The sequence below is a fragment of the Apteryx rowi genome, unplaced genomic scaffold, assembly GCF_003343035.1.
Source record: "Apteryx rowi isolate R43461 unplaced genomic scaffold, aptRow1 scaffold_806, whole genome shotgun sequence".
Taxonomy (NCBI): domain Eukaryota; kingdom Metazoa; phylum Chordata; class Aves; order Apterygiformes; family Apterygidae; genus Apteryx; species Apteryx rowi.
The window spans coordinates 151,410-164,045 of record NW_020451101.1 but is presented as its reverse complement, the minus strand read 5'-3'; the positions used below and the strand labels follow the sequence as shown (position 1 = coordinate 164,045).

The window sequence follows — 12,636 nt, the reverse complement described above, 5'->3', positions numbered from 1 at the left end:
ATAAAACATTTTATTAAAAAAAAAAAGGGCTCCGAGCGCTGGCCCTGAGAAACGCGAAGCGTCCGCGAAGATCGCATGTAGCCGTTTATCTAGGAAAGGGTGGATATGCGGTGTTTTTCCCCAAAAAAAGCAGCGCGCCCCTCCCCCGACGGCTGTTAGGGGCCCTCCACCAGCTGCGGACCCGAGCCGGGCTCTCATTAATTAGCTCCTTTATTAACTAAAACAGTTCGAATTTACAATATCTCCCCAATAAATTACTAGTAGATATTGTGTCATATAAAGTTTACTGGCTTTTTAAGGAGACGAATGATTGCGCCCGCAACAGGCTCATAGTCAGGCGCGGTGGGATGGGCGAGTTGGAGGCTGTTTGCGACCTTTTCTGCGTTTTTTCCCCCATTTTTTTTATCCCGCCCCCCTCAGACTAGGTGGCTTTCAGCCGCCGTCGTGGGTTGGGGAAACGCAGCCTCTTCCCAGGCTGCTGACCCTCTTTCAAGGMAGGATGCAAGATTTTGAACAATCCTCAATTGCTTTTATTAATGAGCTGTGTCGAATAAGGAAGAGAGGCGAACAGGACTGTCTATAGACTGAATTTATCCGGTATATAGCCCATATGCACAAACACGCGCACACATATAGAATATATTATTCATATATCATTTCCTCTGCCTTCATTTCTAAGGAAGAAAAAATATATATATAGTTCTCCCCGCAGTCCTCCGGTCCCCAGCCCAAGAAATATAGGGGCATAAACACACACATACACACACACACACACACGTATTTGGTGCCTAGCCACCTTATAGCAATATATTCTGCACTCGTAACACCACGGAGATCTTCCCTCCCACCCCTCGTCTTCCCCCGGTGACACTGAAAAGAGCTGCTGCAAAGAAAGACGGGGGACGAAAAAAAAAATCAATATTGGGTTATTCCAGTGCAAAAATAAATATGTTGGGGGCGGGAACAAAAAAAAAAAGTGAAAAAGGTGCAGCGTATGGAAACCGGGAACCAAGGGAAGGCAGACGGTTGAGGGTGTTTTATGGGTTGTTGGGTGTTTTTTTTCCGGCTCTTTTCTTTCCGTCTTGCTCTTTTTTTTTCTATTTTTTMTTTTTCTTTCTTAAGAAACCCCAATGCCCACCCCGTTTGCTCCATTTTTTGCATGGCTTTGCATTCCTCCCCGCCTCAAGCAACTCCCAAGCTCTCCCTTGCCAGGTTGACTCCACGGAAGTACCGTAAATATTCCTGTAGAGGTAAAACCGCTGCGCGGGGGCGGCCGCGCTCCGCGGAAGCGCAGCCCGCGCGGCCCCAGCCTCCCCTCCGGACCTGGTGCCTTCCCAGGGAGCACACGACACCCCTCTCCTCTATTTTTTGTAGTCCTGAAGCCCCAGATCTTTTTTTCCTCCTTTCTCTTTCCTCGTGTAGAAAAATGCTGGAGTTTGAACTACCCGCCCCCCCTCCAGCCCTGGAGAAAAATCAGGTGTCAATCAAATATCCAATTTAGGTGCTTATTGATATTCCATGGACAGCTCCTAAGGGTTGAAAACCTCTTTTCCACGTTTACCCGCTCTCTTTCTCCCTGGCACATCTATAGCTATGCTACATACATACCTTGGAGAGATATGTGCATACCTTCCTATACGCACTGCCTGCAAAGGAAGAAATATGACTACTAGAAATATTTTGCTAGAATGAAAGTTTAGGAGCTTTTTTTTTTTTTTTTTAACCTTGCCAAGGAATTTTTCTCCCTGCAGGTATAAGTGCAAAGCTGCTCGCAGTTTCTCCCAGAGTGTTTCTCCCAGAGTGTCTTCTCGGTGCGGAATAAGCGTTTGCAACGCTGGGCAGCCGGGGAAGGGAATATTTTATATAAAAATGAGCACGTGATCCCTGGAGGTGGCCATATGAATTGGCTTTGTGCTCTTTTTTTGAAAGAAAACCCTTGCTATACCTTACTCTTTCAGTGAGAAATTCCCCCCCAGAAGACGGTGTCCGGGTGCAGTGCGGCTTTGTCCTCCTGGGAAAGTACATTTTAGCTTCGAAAGAGTGGCCGGGCGTTTGGGCTTGTCTTCTTTATTGAATTTGTTTTTTTCTTGTTGCAAATAATAATAAAAACAGGGGAAAAAAAGAAAAAAAAGCTCCCGGTCACCTCAAAGGAGGCAGCTGCAGGGCTGAGCTGCGGAGCAAGTGAATCGCAAACTGCGYGCTGGAGTCCTGCATGGGGGGGATATTGCCAGGGTGGGCACCAGAGCAAGGCAGAGGCAGGGAAGCACCACCGACTCCCTCTTTTAGAGCTAAGAAAGGCTACAGCCTTGTTCAGAAATTTATTAACAAAAGGGAGACCTCCCTGCTCCGGTGGCCTTTCCCTCCAGCAGGGAAAAAAAAAAAGGATCAGCGTCGGAGCAAGGCGCAGCTCCCGCTGCAAGCAGAGAGCAGGTCCAAGGAGGAGAAGAAAAAAAACAACAACAACAAMAAAAATCCTAACGACTCTTTAGCAAAGCTCCCGCATTTCCCCGGGAGTCTCTCCCCCATTCAAAACGCATTTTTGCAGCCCAGGTTCAGCGCTCGTGCTTTTGAAACGCAAGCGCAGGCTGAGCAGTGCTTAAAAGCGAAACCCTGAGCCGAGTCCTCCTGCTTGGGGCACTGACACTGCTGCTTTGGGAAGTCTCTGCTTCGGGCACAACCCACCCCGAGCTCCCCCGGCGCCGGGCTCCGGCTCTCCAAAAATATAGACCGATTTCTATTTCTTGTCCCTTCGAGCAAACCTGTACAAATATATATATTTTTTTCGCCGCGTTGCTCCCCCAGAAAAAGTTGCCCAGCCCTTTGTGCAAGAAATCGTGGAGTTTTCTCCATTTGCAGCGATCCCCGCTTTCAGGTAGAGACTTTTTCGACCCAAATATTTCATAATCTCCACGGGGGGGTTTATTTTCCTCCAGCTCCACCACTCGCACACGAAGCTTTCAGAAAAATTCCCCTTAGGAAGTAGCCGGGCGACGCTCCCTGCCCATGGCAGCAGTCACCTCCGAGGCAGGGGAAACAGCCCCCTTCCAAAAAAAAAAAAAAAAGAGGGAAAGAAAAAGACGGTGCAAAAGCAAGATTGCAACGTCTCAGTTCAAGGTCACTGTCTAGTGTAATAAATAGGATCTACATCTTATGCAAATGACTGTCTCGGATGAACATCAGTCATTGCACTGAGAGGAGCCCGAGGGGGGAAAAAAAAACGAATTCTGGGCTGGCTCCCCTCTGTCTTGCGCTGTCCCCTGCTTTGGCATTGTCGCTGTGCTCCTTGCCTCCCGATTTTGCCCCATTTTCCCCCCTCTTCTAGCAAGTGTGAGAAAGAAAATCTCCCCTTCCCCTCCTCCCGGGTTTCAGCTTCCCCCCTCCCCAGCCCGCAGGGCTGAGCTCGGCGGAGGGCTCCTATATGAACAGGCTCTTTTTTCCTCCCAGCCTGGTTTCTTGAAAAAATAATAATAATAAAAAAAGAGTAAAAATAAAATCAATACAAACGGCCCCAGCCTAATGGCCGCAGCAAAATATTTATGTTTCAAATGGGAAGGATTTACCCCTCTTTCGATTTTCTCCCGAAAAAGACCATGAAATTTAACCCTATTGGAAGGGAGAATCACAGTCTAAGATATATATGTTGCGTCTTTCTGCTTGGAAAAAAAAGGGAGACGCAAATTAAAATGTGTCCTTGTGCGTGTGCAGGTTGGAAGAACAGATCCCTTCTTTGCTTAGCTTTCCTGCTTAACTGAATTTCCCAAATAGGCTGGGATTTGTAAAAAAATCTCCTTGATTCGAACAAGAAGTTATCTGCCAGGGACAAAAAGAAAGTATTTAGAATAAATATCTAGATACATGACACGGGGAATAAAATATAGGCGGGCTTTGGCAAGCCCACAGAACTCTTATTTCGGCTTAGCTATATATCATTTAAGCCTGCCCTGGTTATTTTTTCTGATGTGGAAATTACATGTCTATGTACACCTTATATATCTATATATATGAGTATGTAAGACAGCATTATATATATATATATATATGCGCGCATGGAGAGAGGGTAGTAAAATGGGATACGAAGGAGCTGGGCAAAAAATATTAATATGGAAAACTGGCAAATGTATGAGAATAAAAATGTCTCCGACACTTTAGTTCATTGAATATACAAATCACCAGGGCCAGCTTTCATTTTTAAAGAAGGCAGGTTACAGCATTACGAAACCTCACTTGAGGCTTTCCTCGGTGCACTTAATAGTTAAATGCCTGGAATATCCTTACATTTTCCCCAGCTTTGCCAGCAGAGGATCTTCTCCTCCTATTAGCTTAATGTAAACTGATGCCTGCATCCTTTGTAAGGCAAAGGTTTATGCCCAACTTCGGGGGAGTTTGCTTCGTCCGCAGCTCTGCTCTGGCTCAGGGCTGGAGTTTCGTACCGAAATCCCTTGGAGGGCGAAGAAATCCACGCAGGCAACAACTGTATCAACAAACCGCTTCATGGGCTCGAATTCACGACTATTTTAAAAYCTCCACTGGAGAGCCCGAAAAGGGTAAGCTCACTTATTTAATGTTCCTGGCTATTCAGGAAGAGAAAGTTTGAGGCAAGGGAGAGAGTTGATGAAACCTCCGGCTGGTCCAAGCGTCGCCTAACGCAGCTCAGCTCCCCCCCTCCCAGGGCAGCAACTTCCCACCAAAGGGGAGGCGACAAAAGACACGACTTTTTTTTGTATAATTCTTAAATTCTCGCAAATGCAGGGGCTTCCAAACGAGCAGGCAGTGTGCTGAAGTACGTAGGCAAGGCGTTTTCTAAGCAAGGAAAACAGTGCTGTAGAAGTTTGTGGGATGTACGTGAACACAGACACGCACCCATTGATGGCTGTCAGTGTCTCAAGAAATAATTTCCTGGCAAACCCTCTGGATGTCTCCTATTGCTGCTGAAACGGTCCCTTTTTTTCAGGCCAAGCCCTTCGCAAACACATAGAAACAGCGAACCAGCAACAATTATACTCACCTCAGCATCGAGCACGGTGCTGCGAAACCAGAATTCCCCCCTCCAGAGTAGGAAATTAGTCTCTAAAAGGTGCATTTTTAAAAGGTTTGCAAATGTGAGCCAGATCTCTTCTCTAATACCGCTTAATAGTCCTCCATTAAAAAAAAAAAAAAAAAAAAGGGAGGAAAAAAAAGGAAAATGTCAGGAAAGCAAAACAAAACAAAAAAGCAGGGAGAGGGAAATCCCTGGTCCGGGATTTTACCATAAAGGCTGCGGTTGGGAAGTTATTCAAAGTACCCGATACAAAGGAAAGAAAAGGCTTAAACTTGGGAAACTTCCTTTTCAGGACTTTATTGTTGGCCATTAGCCCGGCTGTCTAGACTTCAAATAACACCTTGTTTATCTGTAAACAGGAGCCGGAGCTGCTCGGAGATGGCTGGTTAGGGGGAAGATCAAGGGTGAGGGGTCCCCTCGCTTCTTATGCCCGCAGCTCGTGATGTCAAGGTCAAGCAACGCCTAGTCACGGTCAAGGGTAATACGGGAGTGACGTCACGGCTTGCTGACCTAATAGCCKGCAAGCCGAAGGGCGAGCGAAATGGAGAAATGGGCAAATAAGCGAGCAAAAAGTCAGCGATCATTTCCTAAAAGGGGGGGGGAAAAAAGGAGGAGAGAAGCAAGGAAAGAAGTGCGGAAAGGTGGCAGCGCCTGAGCCTGCGCTTCGCACCTCCACGTGAGCTCGCCGTCCGCGCCCGCGGAAGTTAAGCAAGGAAAAAATGAGCTGACCTATTTCTGGGGCTTTGCGCGTTTTGCTCGTGCGCCTGCGTAATTTATTTATTTTTTCCTCCTCTAGGCAAATGCCTCTTCCAAAGCCCATTATCTTGGAAGAGGATGGATGACCAAATAACTTGAGCCATAGATTATATTTTGCTCTTTTTCTGTTAAACAAATCCTGTGCCTGTGATCAGGAAGAAGGAGTTAGCTCAGAAATTAAGTGGGGGGATTTTTTTTGGTCCGACCAGCCCTCAAAACACGTTTTCTCCCCCGATCCGACGGCATTAAAGGGACGAACAACGCCAAGTGCCACCGGATGTGGAAGCATTGAAGGCAAGGGGATATTTTTCGACCGTGAGAGCTACTTTTCAACAATGAGAGATATTAAAAATATCGGGAGGGTAATGGGTATGGCAGGAGAGCGCCTCGTTTTAGAGTCTCGCCAATATCTGCCAGCGAAGCCCATCAAATCCCTCATGCCCTAAACTGCAATGAATGAATTCCTTGTTTCTTCTTTTCTGCTTCTTGCTGCCGGTGTTTTAAATCTTCCCACGCGATTTGAAAGCCCGAACGACACTCAAACCGACACACAGCCCCTTCTTCCCTACGCAAAATTAAGCCGCAGTTGACAAAAACTTCCAGAATTGGAAACTGGCTCCCAAGGATCCGTGAATAACGTGGGCTCAATAATCCACCTTTGAAAAAGCGCATTTATCAATAGTCCCGCAACCCCTCCAATAACCCGCGCTAAATAATCTCGATTTCATCAACTTTTCCCAGGACTGGTCAAATTCAGGTAGAATAAGGAAGAATTGGACTCCACAGAGATAGACACACACCGAGCAATATATTCGCCGTCGGGATGTCGGATTCGGGCTTGTATGGAGTTGCATTTATGCATTTCAGTGTCTGCACACACAGCAGTAGGGTGAGCTTTTTTTTTTTTTTAATCCAAAACACATATTTTCTCGGCTATCGTGTTCTAGACGTGAATCTGCGAAGTGTTTCTGCGCTGCCCGTGAGCAGCGCAGCGCAGGTTTCTTAAAAAATACCCTAATCCCGCTCTAGAAGCGAGGATGGGTTTCTCAAGGTATTGCAACATTTACTAGCTGAGCGTCTTAAAAAAACAACAACAACAAAAAAATCAAATATCTGCCTGTCTTCCCAAATCACTGAAGCTCACGTCCTGCAAAAATAAATAAATAAATAAAAAAACCAAAACAAAAGCACAGTCAGATCAACCCCCGCAAGAGCTTCCGCTCATCAGCTCGAGGAGGTTAAAGAGCTCCCAAATCTTCTCGGGATTGCTAAATGCAGGGAAGAAAAATCCCTCTCTTTTGCACGGACACCCAAAGGGATGGGGAGCTTGAAGGAGGAGATCCAGGCCGGTTTGGCGGACACRGAGCCGCCTTCACCCGTGCAAAATAAGCCACCGACCGCAGCTGCGTCCCACCTTTCGGGAGATTTGGGATCCCTCTAGGAAATTTCCAAACGCATATGGGGCTTTCCCGACTTTTGTATTGGCAATATAGGCTCCAAGGTGCAGGCTTTGTCGGCGCAYCAAACGCAGGGAGACGCATCGTGTCTATACATCCTCTATATACAACTATCCCCTGCGTTTATAAAGCTATATGTACCCCCGTGCKTACACGCACACCGTTTAAAGCACACCGCTACAGAGGAACATCCATGAGAGCTACACACCATTTCATATAATGATACAGCTGGCTGTGCTTGCATACGTCTACGTAAATATATATCTATAAAGCAGAAGTTTTCAAATATTGTATGTTATATAATATACCTATGTATACGCAGATACACGAAGAACGTTTTAATACACAGACTTATATAAATTACATGCACACTATGCACGCTATGCTTCACACACGTACATGTGACTTACATTTATATTATGTATATTATGTATATTATATTTATATTATGTATGCATACCGATGCCCAAATCATTCAAAGCAACGGACGCACACAGTTATACCACACACCATTATATACACTTGTGTAAATATATATATATATATATATATATATATATGCACACACACGCACTTCTGCCCATGAACTTGAACACCTAGCGGATCTATGCGCGTATTTGTGCAGACACCCATGCTAATTTTTTCCCCGGATGACTTTATATCGCTTGCTCCCGCTGCTTCTCCCCCACTCGTGTAAATATTCGCACGCATTCAGCGCAAATTTCAGCAGCAATAACATTGTTTTAGGTTATATAAATTTAAAAGCCGCTCCCCCACTTTTTTTTTTTTTTTTAATCATTTAACGAGGTGATTCAATCTAAAAGATATTAAGGTCGATTGCAATGCGCCTATGGAAACAATTCGCTCCCTCTCCGGGGCTGCGGGGCGCGCGGCTGCGCGGGCGCGGAGCCGGCAGGGCGAACGGCTCCGGCGCGGCCCTGCTCCGCGGCGCGGAGGCAGGTTGCGAGATTTTTATCTCGGGCCAGAGCTGAGTCAAACAGGTTTAGCAAAAGGCATCCTTTGAGCCAGATCCCTCTCGCACCCGGGAGATTTAAGGAGATTAGAAGCGTCTCTGGAAAGTCATCGCGCCTTCACCCTGCTCGGGTGGATAATTGCGGAGCTCAGGAAAATAAGGACACACACACACACACACACACACACACACACGAAAAAAAAAAGCTTGTCTTGGCTGGGCTCAACCTCCGCGTATTTATTTGTATTTTCTCCTATCTACTCACCGTGGGAAGCAGCCCGCCTTGGGGCACACGCATCTGCGCCCCGAATCCTCCGCCCGATTTGGGGGGGTCYCTTTTATTCTATTTTTTTTCTTTTCTCCCCAAATCTTCAGGGCTCAGGTCCTCCTCTCCTCTCCTTTGGGCTACCGGCTAGGCTGAGGTTATAATTTGGGCTGTATTTGCAATTGGGTAAAGAGCAGGAGCCCCGAAAGGGGGTCCCGGGAGGAATTAAAAAGGAAAAGGGCTGCGCTGCTCGGGCGCGGGCGTACGAAGAAGGGCACAAACAGTTGGCGGCCGCCCTTTCTCCAGGAAAAAAAAAAAAAAGCTATTTATTTTTAGGAAATGTAATCTTGCATTCGGTACATCTCATCTGGACACCACAATATTATATACATATACAAGACATAAAAAAAAAATGATGCTTTTACATATCGAAAGAACACTGTTGATAATTAGTCGATTTAGAGAGGGAAAAGGAACAAAACAAAACCCAAAGACAATACTGTGCATTTTCCGTATTGTCAGCGGTGAACAGACATTCCAGTTTTACGGCAGAGAGAGATAAGCCCTCATGAGAAGAGGCCAAAAATAGTATTGTATAGGAGCTCACTTTCGTGTGTGACCTAAATTAGCGTTTGTTAGTTTGAAGTGATACAGAGGAACGATTTTCTTCCCACAATAGCAGCCTTATCTGTTTTTTTTTTCAGTCCCTAGTGACGAAAGAAGACAAAGCTGATGCAATTTTGTTCTCCATACATTTTACACCAGTGTGTGAAACAGCCAAAAATATTAAAGACTCATCACTGGAGAGGGGATCGGACTATACAGCGTTACAAGGTGACACTCAGAGTTCATCTCCTTTAACGTAACTACACTTTTAGCTTATTATTTAAAAAAATATACACAGTTGAACCTCATCAATGGATTTCTCAGCGCAAGAACCGGATATTCACAGTCAGCGAATGGGACCGAGGTATAAATCAAAGATGCGTTGGGTATTTTTGTGTGTGTGTGTGTGCGTGCCTTTTTTTAATGTCGCTTTTTAAATAATTTCCAATCAGCAGAGGTCCAATGATGCGGTCAGACCAACTACCAGATAAATATTTCTGCTTCTTGCTTGCTTGCTATGCCCTCCCTTCCGAAATCGTCCTCTGTCAGGTTGCGTGGAGGTGCACTGTCTTGGATTTGCTCACTACCTTCTTCTCCTTGACCCTCCGGTTCTGGAACCAGATGGTCACTTGGCGCTCGGACAGGTTGGTGGTGGCCGAAATCCTCCTTCGCTTCTCTTTGGTGATGAATTTGCTGGCCGCGTACTCTTTCTCCAGCTCTTTCAGTTGGATTTTCGTGTACGGGACCCTTTTCTTCCGCCCCCTCCGATAGCTGCTCACTTCGGGTTGCAGGGGGACCACGTCTGCGAAAAAAAAAAAAGAAAGAAAAAAAAAGGAAAAAAAATGAACAGAGAGGAAGAGGCGCTGTTACTTCATCCCGGGGCGTGGGACGGTGGTTTTGCCACGTCCGGGAAGGAAAGAAAGAAAGAAAGAAGGAGAAAAAGGAGAGGAGGAGAGCGTGGAAGAATGAGAGCGAAAAGGAGAGGGGAAAGAGAGAGAGAGGGAAAGAAAGGCAAGGCAAAACGCAGGCAACGAGGGGAATATTAACACATTCACTTGGGGAAAGGCCGGTTTTCTTGGCTGTCTACGCTAATAAACACGGGGCATCGAGTCAAATCGATGTGCAAAGATAATCGAAAGGGCCTTCCAAGCAAATGCATTTTAGACAAGGCTTCTCCCTTCTTTTTCCCCCCCCCTTCCCTTTCTTTTCTTCCTCCTTTTCCATTTACTCGGCAGCAAGTTTTCGCAGGAGCCTTCCCACCCACCGCACCCGTGACGGCCGCGCTGCGGAGACGAGTGCGCACCCCGCACCCAGCGCCCTCCTGGGTGCGTCGGGGCAGCCGAGACCCCCCTCGGGGGGCAAAACCCGCCCGCAAATTCCCCGTCTGGTGGCATTTTCCCAGGGAGGGAGATACCCCACGCTTCGCGAAGGGGCTCTCCGGGAGGTGGACACCAGAGATGTGGGGAGCATCCTCCCCCCTGCCCGGCTGGTCCTGGGGGTGCAGAGCCCCCCCCAAGCCCTGAGGGCACCCCCAGCTCTTTCCCACCACCCTCCCGCGGCTGCTGGGGTGGCACYCAGCCGAAGCGAAGCGAGGATAGGGAGCGCTCCCTCTCTCCTTGGCAAGCGCCAAAGCCCAATTATTGCTGACACGAGCTAATTCGGGATCCCCAAAGCACCTTTGGGGCGGCTGGTGCCTTTGATATTTGCCAGCGCAGGGGAATTTGGGGGGTCCCCGGTGCGGAGGATGCCGCAAAAAGGCCCACGGTGGGTTACGGGGTGGGAGCAGAAATGCCTTTCACGGACATTCATCAGCGCTGCATGCGGCTGGGAGAGAAAGCAATGGGGCTGGGGGCTCCCCAAAACAAAGCTCGAATGGCCAAACCCCCTCCCAAATCACACTCCCATCGCTACATCCAAGAGCGCCGCGTTTTCCCCATCCCAGAGGCCCCCCTGGCATAAATTCCCCCCGAAATCTCCCCAGAAACCCCTTTCCTCCGGCCCTCTTTGTCCCAGATGAGCAAAATAAATAACCCCACGTCCCCCCCGCACCTCCCACCCAGCCAGGGCTAACACGACCCATCCTCACTCTCCATCCAAGAGGGCCACGGAGCTGAGCTGGTTTTTTTTTCCCCTCGTGTTGTGGTTAATTTTTCTTTTTCTCCCGGCGGCTGTGACCTTCCCCACCCAAAGGTGGGACCCCCGGGGCTGGAGCGCGGTGCCGGGAGCAAGGAGGCACCATCACCTTCCTCCCTCGCTCCCGTCGAGGGCACGGGGGGAGCTTGGCCAAGGGGGGAACGGAGCAAGTGGCCGGTAAATGACTTCTTCCCTTGGCGGCCCGACAAAAAAAGATGCTCCAGCTCCTTTTTTTTGTGTTTGTTTTTTGCTTTTTTGGGGGGGCTGTCAGTGCCGCAGGATGCCCGACCTGGCGGCAAGGTGGTCGCCCTCAGCCCTTCTGCCTCGCTCCTTCCCCTCCTCACCAGCTTCATTTGTCACTTGACACCTCTTGCTCTAATTGCGGGTAATTGCGATATGATTTACTGTACCAGCACCAGACGCTTCTCGTTTTGGGAGCGAAGCATTAGAGAAGGGTGTTTTGCTTTTCTTTTTTTTTCTTTTTTTTCCTTTTTTTCCCCCTTTTTTTTCCCTTTTTTTTCTTTTTAGCTCTAGAGAAGTGGCGAGCAGAGGGGAAAAAGGTAGAGAAACGCAACGAGAGACGCTGTTAGGTGAGGCAACAAGAGGGAGGAGAGGAAAAAAAAAAGGGGGAGAATTAAACGGCAAAGTTACTTTCCAAGCAAGCTCACGGCGTGTATTTTGATTCAGAAATGATTGCTTCACCTTCTTTCCTATACATGTTCATACACATTGCCTTGCACAGGAGGCATTCCAAAGCGATTTCTTTCCCTTTAATTATATATACAGGCATAMAGGGAGATACATATATACGCACACACTCATATGCGCACGGCCCGACGTATAGTTTTTAGCCGGCGGTTAGTAAGCAGRCAAGCATCTGAGGGGAGCCTACCTGGGAAAGGTGATTTCCAGAGATGTGCCGACTGCGATTGCTCTTTGGAGCAGTACATTTGCCCGTCCCAGCCATTGGAAAGAGCCCAGTGCTGGTAGCCTTCCATGGGAAGCAAAGCGTCGTGCCTCGGTTCCGGGTGGCCGCCGAGAGCCGGCACCACGGACATGTCCAAATAGCCGGGCACCGCTTGGTAGGAGCTGGCAAAACCCGGGTAAAAGGCGAACTCTTTGGCCCTCGACGGAAGCTCCTCGCTGGGCAGGGGGCCGCCGCCGGCCTCGGGGTATTTGTCGCCCGGGTGGTAGGAGCAGGGTTTCTGCTGCAGGTTCACGCCGTGGGAGTGGGACAACCTGCAGCCGTAGTAGCTGCCGCCGAAGGGGTAGCCGTAGCCCAGCGCGGCGCTGGAAGCGGCGGCCGACGGGCACTGCCGGGGGGGCTCGGCGGGCGCCAGCTCCGCGTAGCCTCCCGCTTGCGGCGGCGGCGGCGGCGGGGGGCCGAGCCCCGGCGGCGGGGGTAGCA

The 12,636-nt window shown here is 48.5% G+C and overlaps 1 protein-coding gene across 1 annotated transcript in view; it reads right to left on the bottom strand.

Moving 5' to 3' along the window:
* Positions 1–9,640: 9,640 nt before the first annotated feature.
* HOXC13 (homeobox C13) overlaps positions 9,641–12,636 on the bottom strand; it is a 4,436-nt gene continuing 1,440 nt past the window's right edge. Inside the window, exons 2-3 of the mRNA XM_026089253.1 lie at positions 12,121–12,579; positions 9,641–9,897 (exon numbers count right to left, since the gene is read on the bottom strand). Of these exons, the coding sequence (XP_025945038.1) occupies positions 9,641–9,897; positions 12,121–12,579 (716 nt within the window). The remainder of the gene's footprint in view (positions 9,898–12,120; positions 12,580–12,636) is intronic.